This window comes from Bolinopsis microptera, chromosome 1 (genome assembly GCF_026151205.1).
Source record: "Bolinopsis microptera isolate Bmic1 chromosome 1, MBARI_Bmic_1.0, whole genome shotgun sequence".
NCBI lineage: Eukaryota > Metazoa > Ctenophora > Tentaculata > Lobata > Bolinopsidae > Bolinopsis > Bolinopsis microptera.
This window is the reverse complement of record NC_087072.1, coordinates 9,217,539-9,231,896: the sequence shown is the minus strand read 5'-3', so window position 1 is coordinate 9,231,896 and position 14,358 is coordinate 9,217,539. Positions and strand designations below refer to the sequence as shown.

The 14,358-nt window shown below is 39.9% G+C and overlaps 1 protein-coding gene across 2 annotated transcripts in view; it reads right to left on the bottom strand.

Annotated features, from left to right (window-relative positions):
• LOC134812101 (apoptotic chromatin condensation inducer in the nucleus-like) overlaps positions 1-9,063 on the bottom strand; it is a 45,051-nt gene extending 35,988 nt beyond the window's left edge. The window contains exons 1-11 of one of the 2 annotated variants that reach the window (XM_063819292.1): positions 9,001-9,063; positions 8,360-8,392; positions 8,062-8,084; positions 7,660-7,687; positions 7,364-7,464; positions 6,770-7,034; positions 6,553-6,629; positions 6,288-6,401; positions 5,708-5,897; positions 5,479-5,606; positions 5,277-5,348 (exon numbers count right to left, since the gene is read on the bottom strand). In XM_063819292.1, the coding sequence (XP_063675362.1) occupies positions 5,277-5,348; positions 5,479-5,606; positions 5,708-5,897; positions 6,288-6,401; positions 6,553-6,629; positions 6,770-7,034; positions 7,364-7,464; positions 7,660-7,687; positions 8,062-8,084; positions 8,360-8,392; positions 9,001-9,037 (1,068 nt within the window). In that variant the 5' untranslated portion in view covers positions 9,038-9,063. The remainder of the gene's footprint in view (positions 1-5,276; positions 5,349-5,478; positions 5,607-5,707; positions 5,898-6,287; positions 6,402-6,552; positions 6,630-6,769; positions 7,035-7,363; positions 7,465-7,659; positions 7,688-8,061; positions 8,085-8,359; positions 8,393-9,000) is intronic. The other variant, XM_063819301.1, reaches the window with a different exon arrangement.
• Between the last annotated feature and the right edge of the window lie 5,295 nt (positions 9,064-14,358).

Sequence of the window (14,358 nt, the reverse complement as noted above, 5' to 3'; positions counted from 1 at the left end):
AGTTTCGAATAACTGTCAATTAAATATTGACAAATTCACTTTCTAAGAATGGTGCTTACACCCGTGGTTGCAATCTTCATCACATATGTGGTCCTCGTTGTGATGGCAATCCTCGTCGCAATCCTCGTCGCAATGACCATGGCAATTTCCGTTGCATTCATGGTCCTCGTTGTGATGGCAATTCTTGGTGCATTTGTGGCCTTTTTTGTGATGGCATTTTTTGTTGCATTTATGGTGTTCGTTGTGATGGCAATCTGTGTCGCATATATGGTCATGGTCATGGTCATCATGGTCGCAATGGTCATTGCAACCCTCGCCGCAATCGTGGTCCTCGTTGTCATGGCAATCCTCGTCGCAATCGTGGTCCTCGTTGTCATGGCAATCCTCGTCGCAATCGTGGTCCTCGTTGTCATGGCAATCCTTGTCGCAATCGTGGTCCTCGTTGTCATGGCAATCCTTGTCGCAATCGTGGTCCTCGTTGTCATGGCAATCCTTGTCGCAATCGTGGTCCTCGTTGTGATGGCAATTTTTTTTGCATTTATGGCCTTTGTTGTGATGGCAATTCTTGTTGCATTTATGGTCACCATGGTCACATCGCGTCACAAGACCTAGATCAAAATCCTGTGAGAATTTGGATCTTTTTACATATGCTTCACCAAATGCTAGATCTTCTTCATTTTCTTCTTCGCTAGGTTCTGCACTAGAACCTATGGAATCCGCTAGTGCTTCATCTCGAGCAACCTTCTTTAAGACCTCATTCATCATGTCGTACCTTTCCTCATCAGATAGGTCTTCAGAGAAATCAGCATAACAACTCACGACTATTGTGAGTACCAGGATTAAAAAAGTAGTTGAATTCATGACTTTGGCAAATTAGTAATTTCTCGGTCCAAACTGTTATCAAAATGAAGATTTTTTCTTCTTATTAACTAACTGCTAACAAAGAAGTTCAACACCTTTGTTTGAACTGGTGTCAAATAGTCGCACCGAGAGATTCGATCACAATAACACAGTCACAAAGAAATCAAACTAACTATTCGACAACAAAGAAAATTCACTACGGAAAGGAACTATAGAATAATATTACCTTGACTGGCTGTTTTTATTCACTTTTTACATTGTGTCCCTTTGACAAATATTGAAGATGGCCTGCCAAATATCAAATAAAATATAAAATTTAAACCCGATAAGGAACGTGGCACCTATCAGCTGTCGATATTTAATTTACGTGGAGTTACAATACAGCTTTATCAGAGACTCCATTATTGCGAGGCCGCGAAGTAAAACTTCCGTACCTGCGGCTCAGATCAACTAACACTGCCCATATTAGAAACTCTTGGACCAACTTATTCCGGCCTATTGATTTTCGGATTATTTATATACCGGACCTTATAACTTGAGGAGAATTTGCGGTTTCAACGGACCTAAGCGTGTCCAATGAGCGTGGATATGAGTTTTATTGTATATATCAGATTCAGATTGTGTAAAAGATGTAGGAAAATACAGGAAAAGCCGCTATAAAAAGTTCAAAATTGGGCCACCTGATTGTTTAATCCTATTGCATAACCCCCTTATTTGTGATGTCGATGCAGAGGATATCACCTGTTATCATGCTTGGAGACTTGAGATCCGTAGAATTAAAATCCTATAGCTTTATCTATTCAACAATCAGATAATATCCCGGGGGTTGCCTTTGCCCATTTGACCAAAAGTTGAGGAATAAATGGGCATAATTTTCATAATTTTTCGGTCTTAATCAAAAAATAAATATTTCTGATACCATACTCTACGGAGCTGTAATGTAGCTGTACTTGCTAATTAGAGGACAGCGAAGGCAATCTTTATCTTTATCACAACTCGAGTTTTAACTGTTTTAAGGTTTTTTTACAGTATGAAGTAGTTTTCGATAGATTACACCCAGACTTCAACAGAGGATGCAGTTTTGATCAAATTAGTGGCTTACATAGACTGTTAGTTTTATCACATCTTACCTCTCTTTCATTTTTTCAACAAACTACAGGGTGGGCCAAAAGTCAGTGGGCATACGTTGGCCTTAATAGCTCAGTCACCGAGTGCCCAATTGTAATAATTCTTTCTGGTATGACTTACTAGGGGGGGTCCAAGGGGAACTTTGGGGAGTTTTGGGGAACTTTTTTTTGGGGAACTTCAGGAAACCTGGGGGACTTTCCCAAAGTTCCCCAAAAAATTATCAATGAAACAAATAATTTTGGGGAATTTTGGGGAACTTTTTTTTGGGGAACTTCAGAAAGTTCCCCAAAATTCCCCAAAGTTCCCCAAAGTTCCCCAAAAAAATTATCATGCCAAACAAATTATCATGCTGCAAGTATCAACAAGTAAGTTAAGATTATACCTTATAATAACATACATGTTAACATTAATGGGTATTAATGTATATTAGAGAAATTTTGAATAATTTTGAATAATTTTGAATAATTTTAAATAATTTTGAATAATTTTGGGGAATTTTGGGGAACTTTGGGGAGTTTTGGGGAACTTTTTTTTGGGGAACTTCAGAAATCTTGGGGGACTTTCCCAAAGTTCCCCAAAGTTCCCCTTGGACCCCCCCCCCTTACTACTACCACTGGTTCGAGGAATTTGTCAAATCGATAAATATCCGAGTTAATTTTTTTCGGATGAAGGTTCATTTTTGCATTTATTTGATAGTTTGGATAGTCGAATCGAGCTAAATTTTATTGAATTGTGTTTGGCCATGCGAATTACGTTTGTCCTGAAAAAAATTAGAACTGTAGCTTCTCAGATGACAGAGATATGAAGCATTTAAACGAGTTTATTCATTACGTGTGGTGTCGTGTCACATAATCACCCAGTCAATGTTGTTAACGAGATACAGAAAATGCTTTATAACTTCGTCATTTCTAATCCGTTTTGCCTCATCTTTTCAGATCAAATGCAACATTTAATAATCTACCGTCTCCGAAAAAAATAGGCGTTCAGCATGTTCAGAGAAAACAATATAGGTGTTTTAATATCGAATGGGCGTGGTCTAAAATATTCGAATTTTCAAAATTTGACGACGGAATCCTCGAACCAGTAAGTACAGTATGCCATCTGCAAAGCAACAGCTCTCAAACGTAAAACACAGCGGAGCTATTAAGGCCAACGTATGCCCACTGACTTTTGGCCCACCCTGTATATTTAACCGGGTTACCTATTCTAGTTATGACGATCATGTGACTATTGATAGAGTCTGAGAAATCAGGTTGGAGCGGGATGTTCTTGTGTAACGTCGGTTTAGACATTCTTCCGCCTAATCCGTAACTGGCGATCTACACTCTTTGTAGTAAATGGTCTCCGAAAAAAGGCGAAAATGTTGTTATTAACTCGCCTCACATTTAACTTTCAAAGTCATGGGCTCCACAATTTCAGGGCAAAACTTCACCAGGAACCTGTCCATTTGGCCCATTAGGTACTACCAACCGGTCAGTAACTTCATTCATATTTTATACGTTCTTTACGCATCACATCTTAACTACTTCAATACATATCGTATCGGTGGAATTGTTTCAGGTTCCGCAACTAGATATGTAGTATGGATTATTGTTAAAATATTAATAACACAAGCGGACAATTCATTATTTAGGTAATCAGGGGAAGGATATCAAAGTTTCTCTGATAATATTCGTTTCCATTTTATACGCATTCCAAAAGCGCCTTCCTTTTGGCCATTGAAATGAACCTATTACTTTTTACGCTTATAATTGAAGAATTGCAGATTGCAAATCCATAAATGTGTTGCAGGCTTGATTTAATTTCTTTATCTCAATTCAAGTTACATCTTCAAACACGAAGATGTCTCACTATCCTTTTTCTTTAATTTGATAATTAAAAGATTATTTTATACTCCCTACAGTTTTACCCGTACCAAAATACGACTTCAGTATTTAATAAGCTCGTTTTGTGCAAGAAATGTGATTTACAGCTCATAATATCGCATTTTGTGTTGATTTGAGTACGTATCATAATAATAAGGTGCATATGAGACGCTTGACAGGTTATTTGTTTTTATTTATTTATTTTAACAGGTTATTTGCGAGGCTACTGAAGTCTGAAATACAAGGAAATAGGATCATGTGAACCTCTATACTGAGGTTTTCTATACCATGCACTTTTCGTTTCGCCTGAGAGGGCCGGTATATGGAGGTTTCACTGTATTACTTGTTTGCAAAAATAATTGATCATGATTGACTATGATGGATTGAAAATTAAACACACATATTCAATAAAAAATTAGCAATTCTCAAAATATATCCCATAGCTACTAAATTTAAAGTTCAATATCATCTAATGTTAATTATTTAGTCCGTCCACAAATACCAGATCACATATCAAAAACGAGAGATTTGGCACAGCCTCCATCACACCCATCGTCACAGCCACCGTCACAGCCACCGTTACAGCCACCGCCGTTGCAGCCTCCGTCACACCCATTGCAACCGCAAGCGCAGCCGGACAACGACAAATCTCCATGAAAATGATCTTCGGAGTGATAAGAGTCTTCAGAGTGGTGGTGCACGAAGTGAAGTATTTTCCCACAGTTTGGACAGCAGCCATCATTGTCATCATCAGTTGGAGCTTCATCATCATCTGGACATCTTCTTTCCAGTTCTGCAACATCAGGTACTTTTCCAGATTCGCTGAGAGAGACAAAGAAGAGGACGACGAGGATCAGTAGAGGAAGTTCCACGTTTGACATTCTGTAATCTTACTGGCGAGAGAACGTTTGAAGAGATGATAGGATTGAAGAGATGATAGGTTTGTAGAGATGATACGTTTGACGAGTTCCAAAGAATGACTAAAAGTTATTTAATAAAACGCTTGACACGTATACGTATAGCAGAGATAGAGAGCGAGGGGACTATTTAATAATTACAACAAAAGAAACGGGTAGGAGACGATATAATAGCTTCAGGGTGTGTATCACCAATATTGTTTAATGTTTATCACTGTTAACTTTTCGCAATATGCCACAATATTCAACAATGAAACTGGCTTTAGTTTTAAAAATTGTTATTTAAACTGTTGTTGAGGGACAAGCTTTGAAAGACAACAATATTATCGGTATACTAAGATAATAAACCTCAAAAACTAGAATAGATTTAGGCCTGAATCGATGCGATTGAATTATGAAATTTTGCAACATGAGTTGGGGAATATATAATATAAATTAGGGCAGATTTGGGGGAGGGGACAGGGGTTATAAATTTATTTGACAATCAAAATGTAAAATAACTCACCACTACGTAGCAGCGAGATTTGATAGTGTTGATCCAAATACTCTTTACTTTACCACAGTGCGATAACATGGTCTGAAATTTAGCACACTGTTGTAGTCTAAGAAAAATAAAAAATGTCCCTGTTTTAATTTCTAAAAAGTCATTAGTTTGCCCCAGCGAGGGTTATCAAACTCTCCACCCCAGATGCCAGATGGTCGCCTACCTTGAGCTGAAGGACAGTGAAAGGTCTGATGAGGTTTGTGACGAGTAGGGCTCTGTTCTCGTCCTTTCTGGACCGGCCCACTGCTTCAGCTGGAGGTGCGGGGAATGCTGTGGGGTCTCGAGTAGCATCTGTAGGAAGTGTAGAATATTTATCCAGGATTTCAAATCATGTAACAATTATTACATTGACAAACTTAACCCCCGGCCCCCTCCTCTCCCCAACTTTTTACCTTTCTCCTCCTCGGAATCGGAGTCGTGTTCAGACTCGGGCTCAAAGTCCAAGTCCTCATCCTCCTTCCTAACAACTTTCTTTTTAGGTTCACTTCCAGAGGTGGTACGGATAGGCCTGTTTCTTCTACCGCGAGCGAGATTAGCTTCATTGTTCTCTTCTTCTTTGTTCAGCTTCACCTCTATCAGATCCTAAAATAACAAATGACGGTTTCTTAACTGTGATATTGGTTAGCTATTGGTACCACACGGGTATTCATCAAATCAGGATTAGCTATGCATTATTGGACCAATGACCATGTAGTAATGAAAGTAACAAATTAATCAATTGATTAAACTGCGACCGAGGCCAGGTTCGGCTGCGCGCGCCGGTCGCGCGCGCGCTCCGGTCGGTCGGTAAGAATAATTCGCGCGAAAATCAACTTTAAATAGTCAATTGGACAATGTCAGCTAGTACTAAAAGATGCCGTTCTGCGAAGAAATCCTCAATAAGGTTGCGTCTAATATTTGATATCATTGTCAGAGGAAGTGCTCAATAAAGCATGCGCTCGTGTCACATGATATATCATCAAAAGGCATTACCTTTAGAAGAGTTGTAGAGATGATGTTTTTGACTAGTTTGCATTCCCACTGTATACGAGGTCGCTCAGGTTGCTCTTCGCTCTCTTCAAACGTTCTCTTGTGAATTTTAGGGGGCTGAAAGAAATCACGGACCGTGTTATGTATTTTGATAGAATCTCAAAAGTAATGATAATATCCTTATATAATCTGCTGATTTGATTAACCTACAGAATTAATTTATCTGTTCGAACTAAAATTTAGAGGTTAGTATTGTTTTACAACTCACTGGTGCTGACTTCTTTGGGGCAGGTTTAACTTTCTGCACAACTTTCTCCACTACAGGCACTTCTTTCACCTTTTCTACTGAAACAAATTGTAATCATGGCATAGGGCTGCTTTAATTGATGATATTTAGTCATCCACTAATGAGTAATGAGTGTCATACGAAATTTTACTTTAAAGTCCCCTCAAAGTTTACAAATTGTCACTTAAATTGAGCAAACCTTCAGAAGCGTCCTCAGTAACAGGAATTGCAGCGCCCAACAGATCATTCTCAAACTCGTTTGATGTTAACTCAATAGTATCAAATTCAGGTTCAGCAACAGTTTCACCCTCTTCAGGTTCCGCCCCTGTCTCACCCGGTTCAGCAACTGTAGCATCCATCTTATTTTCTCCTTCTTCTTCGTTTCCCTGCTTTTCAGAGGATTCTTCTGGTTTGTCCGGACTGATTTCTTCTTCTGAGTCTGATTTTTCGCCGTCTGTACTCTTCTATAATATGTGAAATACTAATGTGACTTGTTCAATTAATATACTCAGTGGAACCAGGTCAAAATAATCTTATCTGAAAAGCTTTAATGACTGAACCGGAGTTTCTTCAAAATGTTAACTGCCTAGCTGATAGCTGACTCACCAAACCTTGAACGTATTAGCTGATGTTGTTGACTGTGTATACAAAAGAACTCGGAGGTCACACTTCAAATAGTGCTCAAATTTAGTAACTACACTATTTAATTAGGTGTAACTAGTTATTAAATAGTGCAAAGAATTCGTAAATCTTATTGCCGGATTGAACAAATAAATATAGACTAAAATGTTACGTTTTCTTTTTCTTCAGAACTTCCGTCCGCATTATTCTCCTCCTGTCTTTGTGATTCTTCTGAAGAAATGCTTCCCTCGTCTGATTTATCATTTTCTTCACCTGGGTAATTATAATTGATTAGTTTCTTCATTAATCAATTTCAAATGTTTATCGAGGATCACTAAAATAATTAACCCTAATTCAGCCTAGCTGTATGGCAAGTTCAATAACTTTAGGATTTTTTATTATGATCACATATTATGACAAACAAATTAAAACTGAAATAAATGTTCAAGTAAAAGTATATGAGCACACCTTCATTATTTTGAGAAGCATCATCAACCTGCGGTTTGGTGTATTTAGTTCATGGTCTCGGCACTATTTTCAGCCCTGTAGTTTGCTTTGAATATCATTCAGTATGTGCAAGGAAAACGTAATTACTTATTTATTGATTCTTAAGAAAACTCTGCAATATTTTGATATATGTTATCGTTCTATTAATATTTTAAAGTTTCATTCAGATGTTACAGGTAGAAATAAATACTAAATAAGGTAAAACCATAAACAAATGAAGATATCATATTTAAAACATGAAGATATAGCCATGGCAAACTTATTGTATCATTCAAATTTCGCTGCATATATAGTGCACAACCATCTTAACCATAAGAGGATTAATCTTTTTCAAAGAAACAACAATTTGTGGCAGAAATTTACCTTCTCCTGATCACTTTCTGACTCTGAAAATAGTAAATTATCAGAGCTGAGAAATACAAATGGCTTATTCCAGGAATACGATCAAACATAAAGGTGCAAATAGTTTATTATTAAATAGAATAATAAATGAATCCCTAGAAATTCATCAATTCAATGCAGTGATAAAATAAATAGTGAAGAAGACGTATTACATTTATTACCCAAATCTATGAAAACACCACTTATAAGTTTAAAGCCAAATTTAGTGGTTAACATTTTTATGATGCAGCTGCTTTGTAAATTTTATGGAACTACTGACCTTGGCTGATGTCCATTTTGCTGGCGTCTGTCTCTGAAATGGAGTTTATTTACATTTACAAAAATAACCTTGAAAAAAAGTACCTTGAACTTTGGTTGAAGTCTTTTGAGAAGTTCAAGTAAAGAACTGCACCTAAAAATACTGTTATGTCAATATTCATTATACCCGGCCTTACCTGCTTTCCCCTCAAAAGATATTGCTCACATTGAAAGACATATATGACCAGACTTACAAAGCTTGGTGATGTTGAAGCATTATTATCATCTATATACTAAATTTTAAACTCAACGAAATCATAGTTGCGTAGCAACATCATAAGATTGCACATGCGTGAGCAAGCACAGACAATGCATGTTTTTACGCTTTATGATGCAGTAAAAAGTATGGATCAGGGAATGCTTAGAAATTTGTTATCCATGTAAATAAAAATCCATGTTTTGTGTAGTATGAAGCTATATGAAGAAGAAAAATTAGAACATACCTGATTTAAAAAAATCCTTGATACAGCTTTCGAATAGCGGGTTTCTAGTTTCATTAAGATAATATATAATATCAACATTAGGAATCTAAGATTACTTGTATGATCAAATCCAAGATATAAATCTGATAGTTATCATTCAATGACAGATGAAATTACTTACTGTTCAGACTATCATCAAAGTCTAATGTGATGTCCATTTCGTGACACTAGAAGAGAAGTAACCAATAAATGAAATTATTATTAAATCATAAATAGCTAATTCAGTAGTTTTTACAGTATAATTTATGGGGAAAGGGAAATAGTACAGTAAATCAGTTTATACAATAAATAGTGGTTCTGACTTTTGAATCCACGACATACAATATCCCTTCACAAACTACAGGTTATTGGGTTGTTCCAGTTTGGTTTGGTTCACTTGTGCAGCTCCAAGTATAGAATTAAAATACACATGAACAGAGTGGAGTTGGGTTAGAAACATATAAGAGATACGATGATTTAACTTGTAGAAGCTTTCAATAAACATGTGTTAATCGTCGTCAGCTGAATGTGATGGGGTGGACAATGCTTATATGTGATTGAGTGGTGTCAGGGATGGAGGGTGGGGGAGGTGTGGGTGGGAAAGTGAAAATTACAGTACAATGTCAATAAAAAAATTTAGTCTTCTGTTGAGGTTGAGAAGGAAATGCCAGATGGTCTGGACTTTAAGGATTTGGCAATTTTAGGAAGAATGGGGTCCCAGAGGGAACTACATTTGGGTGCGCGGTCTGTTCTGTTCATGGCTGGTTGTCGTATTTGTATAGCTGCGTGTTCTGTGAGGTCAAGTTGGGAGCGTGAGGTGAGGGATTTGAGGACTTCGATGTTGTTCCAGGAGATGGTATGGCCGGTGGTCAGGGCATGATGTGCAGGGGCTGATTTGATTCTGTCTGTGGATTCGTCGATGGCGTTGTTGAGTCTGTAACATCGTTCGTGTTCTTTCATGCGGTGAATCAAAGGTCTGTAGGTCTGTCCGGTGTATTTGGAGGGGCACTGTGAGCAGGAAATTTCGTAGATGGTGTTGGGAGTGAGGTGAGTAGGGGGTGTGGTCTTCGTTTTGGTGAGGAGGTTGCGGAGGGAGGTGGCAGAGGAGTGGGTGACTTTGATGTCGTGTTGTCCGAGTATCTTGGAGATGGGTTTGGATAGGGAGGGATGGAAGGGAAGAGAAACACTAAGGGCATGTTCACGGGTCTGTCGGTTGAATGAGGCTAGGGATTGGTGGCGAGAGGGGTTGGTGAATTTCCGTTGTACTTTGTCCATGATGGTGGTGATGCGGTGAGGGGGGAAGCCGTTCTGGAGGCAAACGTGTCGTACTGTCTGGAGTTCGTCGTCAAGGTGTTGGGGTGAGCAGATGTTGTGGGCTCTTCTGGTCAGTGATCGGATGACTGCGTTCTTAGATGAGTTGGTGGTGCAGGAGGAGTACTTGGTGTAGAGGTTGGTGTGGGTGGGTTTTCTGTAGACTGATGTGGATTTGTCAGGGTGGATGAGAACGTCAAGGAAGGGTATAGTTCCGTCTGTAGAGGGATGTTCTTGGGTAAAGTTGAGGTCTTCAGTAAGGGAATTAAGGAATGTAAGGAAGGATTCTGCGTGGTTTCTGTCTCTGAAAGATCCAAGGCCGTCGTCGACGAAGTGGGAGTAAGTGTTCGGAGGGTCAGGACATGAGGATAAAGCTAAGGTCTCGATTTCAGCTAGGCGGATTTCAGCAAGTTCAACAATGAGGGGGGATCCCATTGTGCCACCTTCGTCTTGGGAACAGTGGCGGGAACAGTGGCGTAACATTGCCCAGTGGCGTAACATTGCCTGTTGGCGCCGCCCCCGCCGAAAATGCACCCCCCTGTTGGCACCCTTTCCCCTTTTGGCGTCTTCTAGAGAAAAACGCGCAGTTTTGCTAGTACCTCAGTTAAGTTTTTCAAAATTGTCCCACATTCAAACGACTATTTAGCGCCCCCTAAGATGCCCCCACCCCCCCCCCCCCCCCGCACAGCGAGGTCAGCGGGGCCGTTCGTCACGCCACTGCACATGAATATTAAACCAGACAAGCTAACCGAAGCTAGAAGTGAACTGAACTTGTTCCAAAGTTTAGCAGCGTTATGTAGGTTCGTAACTGGGGGTTATGGTTCACAAGCAATTAAGTCAGGGTTAGTTAGGGTAAGTTAAGAGCCTGACAAGCTTGCTTAACATCAGTGACCTATTTGTGAGGCTTAACACTTATTCCCAAGGGTCGCAATCAGGTACAACATCAAACTAAAAATGTGGAAACTTTTCCAAAATTTGAGGGGTAAATCGAGATCAAGTTTCACCCTTTATCAGAAGTCTCATGCCTCATCCCTGTACTGCCCCGATGATGGAGTAGATGATGTGTTAAAAAACATTTTAGTGTATATATATGTATTGTGCCCTGCCAATTGCAACACTTTATTACACATAATATAGCAATGACCCTATATAAAAATTCTGTAAAAATGGTACAAATTTAAAAACTGAGGTAAAAATAAAACCCTTTGTAATAATATATATAAAATCCACTAAATCACATCACAACAAAAAGCAGTTTAGACCCCCATCCAACAAGTACTCCATGACCTTTTAAGGTTTAAGAGTGTTGATCAGGTTAAGGTCCAAATCACTTATTGCCGTAGGTGGAAGGATTCTGGTCAGTGGCGTAACTTAGGGCCCCGCAGACCCCGCTGTGCGGGGGGGGGGGGGGGGGCGCCGTATAAGGGGGGCGCAATTTTCCTGAATTTTAGGCCCTTTTACTGAAAAAACGCCTTGTTTGTGTATTTCCCTGTCCAATTTAGCGTTCGGTCGACGCGAAAAATATTTAGGGTACCTTTTCTGCTTCAGGGGGCGCAAAAATCTGTAGGGGGCGAGAAAAAAAGTACCCGACCTTTTTTTTTTTTTTTTTTTTTAGGGACACAAAAAATTTAAGGGGGGCGCTTTTCGTCACTGAGCGGGGGGGCGCCAAAAGGCAAAGTTACGCCACTGGTTCTGGTACCTCTGTATCCCCTGATAGAGATTATACAACACTTTATTTGACTGTGGTTTGCCATTTGCATCACTTGAAAATAATTAACTTTTCATGATCATCGTAAAGTTTCACCTAACCTGCCCGTAATACCAAAATAGTCAAATTTCGAGTATGTTTAAATAACATATATATATATAACTATAAAACTCTGGCCACAAGAGCAACTGCCTAAACACTAAACGAGCAGAAGTGAAAACAATTAAATACATACAAAATACTAGCAGTCCTTAAAATTCGCGATAAATAAATTTGTTCAATGTCATAAAATTCTCAAAACCACATATGAAAAGTATGCAAAATCCATCCAGCTGATAATCAAGCATCCAACAGCTCAGCCATTGAATAAAAGATGCAATTTATATTAGAGTGATCCGACGTCAAATAAAAGTTCAATCGTTGATCTTTGTTAACGGGTGATACTCGTGAAATATCTGTCCCATTTATTAGGACCGTCGACGAGTCCAACTCGGCGTGCGTGCTGGTAGGTTGTAAACCTACATATAACAATGATCTTTGGCGAGATCGATTTTGAACTTTTTATGAACTTTCAAGGCACATGGCAGGCTTTGGTTTGTATCAGTTATCACGTGGTGACCCCCACTGTAGAGTTTCGACGATACAGGGGGAGCCGCGCACTCGTGCGCGGCGGGTCATACAATGTATGACAAGCTTTGGTATAGTGGTCCATTCACAATTGATACTGACATTTGGAAGCGTTTATTTATTAGTACACATTAATTGACGAAGTCAATTATTTGCAGCTCGGCGAGGCCAAGTAGCACATTTCGCCGATCTAACGAAGGTTGCGAGAAGCATTATTGGATGCGCAGCGCGGCCAAATAACGCATCGGCCATCGCGCTACACTTTGTAGGTTTACAACCTACCAGGACGCACGCCGAGTTGGACTCGTCGACGGTCCTAATAATAATATATGGAACAAATATTTTACGAGTATCACCCGTTAAGCTACACTCAACAATCAACAATTGCTAATATAATGTTCTCAGCAAACCCTACCGGCCGGGGAATATCTCCAAAAGTAAAATAGATAGAACCTTCCGGTTTTCAACAAAATGTCCGTCTCGTAAATTTAAAGGAGGCTCCCCAGGATAGGAGCACAATCTGGGACAACTTAGATTCTGAATTAAACCGAAAAGTTTGATTTTTGGCTAAATAAAAGGTCACCGCTTTTAAACTTTGCAAAGTCATGTCGTTGTCATGACTACTAAACTAAATGCAGCGTGCGAACGGTAAACTCGATGTGACGCGCGACGCCAAACGTGCTGTTGAAAACCTAACACCTCTAGCGAGCCCAGCAGGCGGTAAGGTTTTCTGGGTTACCGGCACGACACTCTTTTTTGTTTTTGTGCTTCTCGCATACTATACGTACGTGAAAGGGCTCTGGTTGGAGCAACAATAGACTAGCAAGTGCAAGCTACAAAACTAAGTAATGGCCAACATGATGGCAGATGGAATGAAAAGCTGTGCTTCATTTAAATTAGTTAGACGAGTTGGAATGAAGTAGTATTGAATATTGTTATAATATGATTAACGGAAAAGTCTTCATCTAACCATGTGCTTTCTTGTCATACGTTGTATGACCCGCTGCGCACGAGTGCGCGGCTCCCCTGTATCGTCGAAACTCTACAGTGAAGCGACCGTGGGGTCACCACGTGATACAAGTGCTTTCGCGCCGCTGCGGGCGCGCTTGTTCATTGTTTCACATGTTGTTCTAACCAGAGCCCTCTCGCTTGCAGAAATGCAGAACTTGTGAAACAAGCGCGTAACGCAGTACGCGTATACACATGGCTATGTGAATTTCACATGCACAAGCGCCGGGAGGCGGGCGCGCGCGCCACTGCAAGCGCAAGGGCTCTGGAAAGAGCAAGGCATCTCTTAGGGTTGGGTGTCGTGATTACGATTTGCTACACGTTGTATATTTTTAGCGCTATGCACTCCTGGGCCGCGCATCAAATAATTCATCGATAGATCGGCGAGATGCACCACTTGGCCTCGCCGAGCTGCGAAGAACTGACATCGACAATTAAACGATGTCAATGGTCAATCCTTCGCGTCGCATCTCGCCGATCTGTGGTTGCGAGAAGATGCGCGGCCCATAACTATAGCGCTAAAATTAAGTGTGTAGCGGCCCAGGCCATGGTACGTATGGTGATTTGAGTGCATGAGCTCTTATACTTACTAATTCGCTAGCCCAAAAATTTCACGTGACTTTGGTTTTTATGGTTTTGCAGCCGTACAAAACGGTTTTACATAAACCTTAATCCCAACCCTAACCCTAACCATAACCCCGAAGCTAACCATTACCCTTGATCTAACCAGAGCCCTCTAAAACTAAGCGTATAGCGAGCATATTTAACAATTTTTAAGCAATAATGTATTGCGAGCAGCTGTAACTTAAATATCGCATAAAAATCATATAATTATAACACAAAACT